Source organism: Oratosquilla oratoria, chromosome 9 (assembly GCF_046742065.1).
Source record: "Oratosquilla oratoria isolate Oo_2021 chromosome 9, ASM4674206v1, whole genome shotgun sequence".
In the NCBI taxonomy this organism is placed as follows: Eukaryota; Metazoa; Arthropoda; class Malacostraca; order Stomatopoda; family Squillidae; genus Oratosquilla; species Oratosquilla oratoria.
The window spans coordinates 59,246,908-59,254,407 of NC_134785.1; the positions used below are offsets into that span (position 1 = coordinate 59,246,908).

At 41.8% G+C, this 7,500-nt stretch overlaps 1 protein-coding gene across 2 annotated transcripts in view; it reads left to right on the forward strand.

Annotated features, from left to right (window-relative positions):
* The window catches only part of LOC143028467 (uncharacterized), a 34,720-nt gene that overhangs the window by 5,282 nt on the left and 21,938 nt on the right, over nt 1–7,500 (forward strand). The window contains exon 1 of one of the 2 annotated variants that reach the window (XM_076190616.1): nt 2,128–4,141. The exons of the other annotated variant lie outside the window; for it this stretch is intronic. Coding sequence (XP_076046731.1) covers nt 2,899–4,141 — 1,243 coding nt within the window. The 5' untranslated portion in view covers nt 2,128–2,898. Of the gene's footprint in view, nt 1–2,127; nt 4,142–7,500 lie in introns of those variants that run through there. 2 annotated transcript variants of the gene reach the window in all.

Below are 7,500 nucleotides of genomic sequence, written 5' to 3' on the forward strand. Positions count from 1 at the left end.
TGATTTTCATTTATCATTAGTTATCTGTCATTTTATTATTATCTATTATTTACCTGTTTGTTTATTATTTAACTATACCTATACATTTATTTATTTTATTTATCATTAATATTATTTATATTATAATGTTTTTATTTTTTTTCGCATCCGACCTAGTTATGGACCAAAAGGTCTCCTGTCGGCACGCTCCGCCTTTGTAATCCTTTGACATTTATGGTATACTTTCACTGGAAACCAAACTGGTCAGATACAATTACAGAGTATTCGTTTTTGGTGCTACTGTATCCTACCACCTGAACGGACAACTGGTCCACAAAACTGCAAACTTGGACAACTCGTCCACAGAAATGTGGACAACTCGTCCACGCAATTTTTTTTTTAGTAATATGTAATTTTATCTGTTTGTTATACATTTTACCCACATTTTTATATATTAGGCCATATAATTAGGGGGAAATATGACAAGAATTTTATATATTAGGCCATGATGTTCAGGGTGTAGTTTGCATCCTACTATGCTATTCAGGTTCTAAGTTGTATTCTACTATGCTGTTCAGAAAGTAGCATGTATCCTACCAAATTTGAGTCAAAAAGATTAAAAAAATACTCATGTATACACACACACACACACACACACACACACACACACACACACACACACACACACACATATATATATATATATATATATATATATATATATATATATATATATATATATATATATATATATATATATATATACAGTATATACTAAACAGAAATGTAGTAGCACATTTGTAAATGACACACAGGAATCCCACAGTCGGAGAAGATAAACTTCGAATAAAGAAGATTCCTATATTTCGGCGCTCAAGTGTAGCGCTCTTCAGGAATACTTTCCTGGAGAGGGCTACAGTTGATAGCCGAAATATAGGAATCTTCTTTATTCGAATTTTACCTCCTCCGACTGTGGGTTTCCTGTGTGTCATATATGTATATATATATATATATATATATATATATATACATATATATATATATATATATATATATATATATATATATATATATATATATATATTTAATGAGAACACAACTTCTTATAAAAATAAAAAAGTAAAAAAAAATCTATGTAAAAAACAGCACGAATGTCAATCAACAAATCTAGAATCTGGAATATCACACGGCACCTTAAGTTGCACTATCACATTTTTTTTTTTTTTTTGTCCGGTTGTTGATTCGTCAAAAGAGAAATGTTTTGGACTGCATCCTCCTGACGTAGGCTCCATACCTTGCTCACCCGGATACTGACCTAACTTCGTCCGTCTTCCACTTGACCTTGAATACAAAATTAACTTCAACCAGTTCCAGCAGTTACGAAGGATCGCTGAAGCAATCACTACCCCTCTCCCCACCCCCCACCCCCTCCCACCTCCCCTTACCCCCCTCCGTCTCCCTTCCCCCCCCCCGGCCCCTCAGAGTAGCCGAAGACGAACATGCAGGTTGTCCCAAATGATTACCTGACCATCTCATCCTTTGATAACCCCTTCAATTCGGTGATCCGGGGAGAGGAGCGGACATAGGAGACGTATGTTTATTTTCTTCATCTACGGAGCTACCACATTCTGAATATCACCTCACTCGATCGAGACCCCATCAACGTGTAAGGGGTGAATGGAACTCCCGAGGCGCCCCCGTCAATGAGAACGACACTCGGCGTCATTCTGCCTCCGCCCATTTCTGGCATTCACCTACTTCAGCATCATCTAGAACCTTAGTATGTTGGTTCTAGCTGGATCGAACTATCCTCGCCCTAGCCATGATCTGGAAGACGCAAATGCACAGTATACAAATCTCGTCACCGAGGAGGTTCTCCAGATTCAGGTCCCACCTACTCCTAAGAACATAAGAATGAAGAAGACTGCAAGCGACCATAAGGCCTACACTAGGCAGCTCCGTATCCATCACCACCTGTCATCCCCATCCATAAAGTTGTCTAATCGTTTCTTAAAACAACTGATAGTTTCAGCGCTGACTACATGGTTACTAAGTCTCCTCCTCTTTCACTTCCTCCCGCCTCCTGCGCCTTACCACCACAGCACCAGCTCACTAAGCTCAGTCCCGTTCTTGCCAGTGTCTGGGTTAGTGTGCGCGGGGACGCGCTGGATTTCCCGGCGCGAGTCCGAATTCATGCGCCTCGTGCCGCCAGTTAGGAAGCGCGAACGAACATTCACCACCTCCAGACGAAGACTCCTGTGCATTCCCGTCAAGAGGACACCTGCCCCGTCCTTTCCGAGAGCGCCGAGAAACGAGAGCATCGAGGTCGCTGGGTGGGCGAAGTTCGTGGGGCGGTGGATGAAAATGAGAACGAATGCCTCAAGAGTCTTGACCCCGCCCACGATGTCACGGAAGAAATAGCCCGGCGGTAGCCAGGAAGAAATGACACAAATGCCAAGCGGCAAGGAAGGGGACTTATCGACATAGGCTCGATTCTTGGTGAACGCGGCTGGGAAAGGATGTACTGGTGGCGGTTGCGGTGGAGAAGGTAGTGGTGGTTACAGGGTCTCACGTAAACAGCAGGCGAGACAACCTGGTCAGTCCCAAAGGGCACCTGTGTGGAGTTGAGGTGCACCTTTAGCGCGTTTAGTGGCCAGCGGAAGCCCAAGGACGATAGCCAGCGTCCTCCCCCGAACTCCCCATTTTTTTCTCGTTCTCTGACAGTGCAACGACAGGTCATGCGAAAGTAGAGACACGCTCCTCCCCTCCTCCTCCTTCTCCTCTTCGTCAGTGCCCACCACCAGCCTTCTGTGTCATTCCTCGATTGATATCAGGAAAAATTGACGCCGTCCCTTCCCCACACTCGATGTGCCGCCACTGTTTGTCAAAGTTCCGTTCGTATTCCGTGCGAGCGCCGACATGAATGTTAGCGTTCCGAAGTGCGTTCTTTTGTGGGCGGCTCTTGTGTGCGCAGCCCGCCGCTGCCATGGGCAGAGCGCCAGCACAGACATTCGTCGGTATGGGGTCTCCGAGGTGCACTTTTCCGAAATCGGAGGGCGTCGTGCCACCGAAGGGTTAGGCGTGCATGGGAATCACGACGTCCTTGACTCCGAGGTCGTACTCCACGCTGCAGATCAAAGATCCTCCATGGTCAGCGAGAATAGAGCTTCTCGAGGTGGTCTTCCTCTTCCCCCGAAGTATTTCAACAGAACAGAAGGTAGGTCCTCCTCGACAGACGTGAGCGCTAGTTTGGCCGAAAGCCCTTCAGGGTCTGTTAGTATAAACAAACACAACGATACCACAGCTACTGCAGAGCCTGTGAGACACACTACGGAATCAGACGTTCCCACAGACATTGGTCGAACTGAGATGAACGGCGAGGCAGAACGAGAATTCGAGACAGAAGAAGACGCCACGGTTGGAGACACCACGAGCGAGCCAAGTGACTCCACAGATCTCTTCGATGGCGTTACAGAGGCGAACAACGTAGCTGAGCAAGACATAGTGACAGAAGAGGAAGATGCAGCCGAGGAGGAAACCACGGGGGAGCCAAGCGACGTGTACACAACGACGCTGCAGCAGGACGAGACTACAGAAAAAGAGGCTGTGGTGGTGGACAAGGACGCCGCCAAGAAAGGGTGCAAAAGGACCTGCTACAGGAAATGCTGCCCCATCGGCTCCGTCTACGACAAGGACAGTCATACTTGCAAATCAGCGCAATGGGGGTCGTTCGTTCCCACAAACACCATCGTGGGCTTACCGACCTGCTCGAAGAACTTCACTATTGTTTCAGAACAAGCGACAGATGGAAAGAGTCGTCTCAAGCTGGGCAGCTACTCTGTCGAACATGAATACTACTGCAGTGACATCATCTTAGTTAATGGCAAAGGTGCTATTGAAAGTCTGCTGTGCATCGACAAAGTTGGAGAGGCCAAGATTGTAAACGTCATACGGAAGACGAGTATCATTGGGAATATTGTCAGCGCCCTAGGAATAACCTTCATCTACGTTTGCCACATTTTCATACCGAAGTTGAAGGAGAGGCAAGGATGCCTGTTCCTCTGTTTCTGCACTGCAGTCTTCGCCAAGGCATTTTTTGAGGCTCCTGGAAGAGCGGTCAAATACAAAGCCTACCCCAACTACGGAACCTGTGTAGTCAACTGTAAGTAGATATATGTGATATATACATTTATGTATGCATATATATGTGTGTGTATATTGTTCAGGAAGATTAAAAATATTAACGAAGACGATAATTAAGATGTCATCAGACATGACGGTTGATTGACAACGACATGACGTCATGACGTGTGACAGTTCACTCGACCATGACACAATATGGTTTATCTTCCTTTCCGAAACAAACCGACTTGTTCTTGTGTAAACATTTTAAACATTTCTAGTTCTTCAGAGGAATGATATCAAGACACATTTTATTCAGAAGATAGTCATAACCATCTCAGACATGGAAGTCAGACTTACGACTATTTTGATAGTACAGGTTTTCCGAGCGGTACGATGCATCTATACAGATGATTCGTCATCCAAAAAACTTGTTATGCGATCGCTATATATTAATACCCTCATCTCGCTGTAATCATTATCATTGTTATTATTATTGTTGTTGTTATTATTACTTATATGTACAACACTGAATTGGTCCCAGTGAACAGATATACATTTTCATCAACCCTGATACACTTAAATTCTAATCCATCAACATCGAGAGACTCGAGGAGGCCAACATGCAGAAATTGAAACGTAGTACAGCCAAGGAATCGAACCTGAGCTAGCACGTGACAAGTGTTAGTGACAACCGATTGCACCATCAAGAGAGATATAAGTTGAGTGCAACTTTTCTTATATATTTGTATGCTCGAGTTATATACACGTACACGAAATTTCGCGTTCAACCCATCTCCACTATGATAGTACAATTGGTAAGTATACGAACGCGGGAAAGTATGTGTACAACACTGAATGGGTCCCATAGGTCTTCCTAAAAGACATACAAACACAACAACAAATTTACTCACCAGGACCGCATGACTGCCGGTGGGGGTGGGGGTGGGGGGAGTGGGCGTGGTCTCAGGAGAGGAGAACCTGATGACGTCACAAAGGTGACATGAATTTATGAACCAATTTTTAAACAAAAGGTCTCTGCCGTCACCACACAGCCCTCCTGAGCGTTTACACGAGGGGGGACGTGCGAGGCTACTTTCATAGAGGCGTGTGAGGCCAGTTTTCAAGCAGTGTGAGGCTAGTTTCTTAGAGACGCGAGGCTAGTTTCCTAGTAATACAAGGATAGTTCTCTAGAGGTGCGAGGCTAGTTTCATAGAGACGTGAGGCTAGTTTCCTATGAGTGCGAAACTAGTTTCTTAATCACGTGAGGTAAGATCCTTAGAATCGCTTAGCTAGTTTCCTAGAATCGTGAGAATAGTTCCTTAGTGATGGGAGGCTAGTTTCCCAGGAACTCGAGGCCAGTTTCTTAGAGATGTGAGACAATATTCCTAGAGACGTGAAACTAGTTTCCTAGAAACATGAGACTATTTTCCTAGAAACGTGAGTCTAGTTTCCTAGAATTGCAAGGCTAGTTTCTTAGAGACGTGAGGCTAGTTTCCTAGAGATATGAGGCTATATTCCTAGAGACGTGAAACTAGTTTCTTAGAGACATGAAACTTTTCTTAGAGACATGTAACTAGTTTCCTAGAGACATGAGACTATTTTCCTAGAGACGTAAGGCTAGTTTCCTAGAATCGCGAGGCTAGTTTCTTATAAACGTGAGGCTAGTTTCCTAGAGATATGAAACTATATTCCTAGAGACGTGAAACTAGTTTCCCAGAGATGAGAGACTATTTTCCTGGAGACGTGAAACTAGTTTTCTAGAATCGCGAGGCTAGTTTCATAGAGACGTAAGGTTAGTTTCCTAGAATCGCGAGGCTAGTTTCTTAGGGAAGTGAGGTTAGTTTCCTAGAGATGTGAGACTATATTCCTAGAGACGTAAAACTAGTTTCCTAGAGATGTGAAACTAGTTTCCTAGAGACGTGAAACTAGTTTCGTAGAGACGTGAGACTAGTTTCCTAGAATCACGAGGCTATTTTCTTAGAGACGTGAAACTAGTTTCCTAGAGACGTGAAACTAGTTTCCTAGAAACATGAGAATATTTTCCTAGAGACGCAAGACTAGTTTCCTAGAATCGCGAGGCTAGTTTCTTAGAGAAGTGAGACTAGTTTCCTAGAATTGCGAGGCTAGTTTCCTAGAGACCTGAAACTAATTTTATAATGGCCTGAAATTTCAGAATACATTTCTGAGATGCCAAAAAGTAATTTTGGGAACTTGGGTTTACCAGTGCTTCGATTAACGTATGTTTTAATGAACATGATTCTGACATTTTCTTTCTTGTGGAAAAAAAATGTTCTTAGTCAAATTTTGGGGGTACGAGAGAGGCTACATGGCATAGGAGAGATGTGAAGAAGAAGAAGAAGAAGAAGAAGAAGAAGAACAATAGCAACAGCAATAAGACTAAGAAGAAGAAAAATAATAATAAAATAGAAAAAAGAAGACAGAAATAAAAACAAAAAGAAAGTCTTCCAGGGTCAGGTCATCGGAGGTTTAAAGATCGCGCTTGACCTAAGGGTGCAACATTCTAATTTTTTCCTGTGACCATGTAACGTATCTGTAAATTGTGTTATCTTAACTGTTCTTGTATCTTGAAAATTACTCTTTGCAGTCGAAACGTCAAATAACTAAAATGGAGAACTTTGGAAAGTTCGTTTCCGCTCATCCTCCCAGTATTAGAACTTTATTGAGGAAACTTGAAAATATTAAGAAGAAAATTAATAACTGGGAAAATGCTGTGGTGTTCAATTCAGTGTATATACATATATATATATATATATATATATATATATATATATAAGTGTGTGTGTGTGTGTGTGTGTGTGTGTGTGTGTGTGTGTGTGTGTATGTATCTATATATACATTTTAACAACCACAATGCACTTTAATTCAAAGCCATGGCTTAGAATTAAAGTGCATTGTGGTTGTTAAAATATCTCTAATCATTCAGTGTTGTACATGTATATATATATATACATATATATATATATATATATATATATATATGTATGTATGTGTGTGTGTGTGTATATATATATATATATACATATATATACTCGTATATATATACATATATATCTATATATATATATACATATATATACATATATATATATATACAAATATATACAGCATACAAATATATGTATACAAATAGATACAGCAAATGTATATGTGACATATATGCATGCAAATATGTACATATACATGTACATATTGTTGTTCCATTAGAAATTATTTTCAAGAAATCCATCATATCCGGAGATGTCCCAAGAGAATGGAAGCTAGCTAACGTTACTCCCATATTCAAAAAAGGTGACAAAAAGAAGCCAAATAACTATAGGCCTATAAGTTTGACTTCAATCGTAGGAAAAATAATGGAAACTACCATCAGAGATGCTA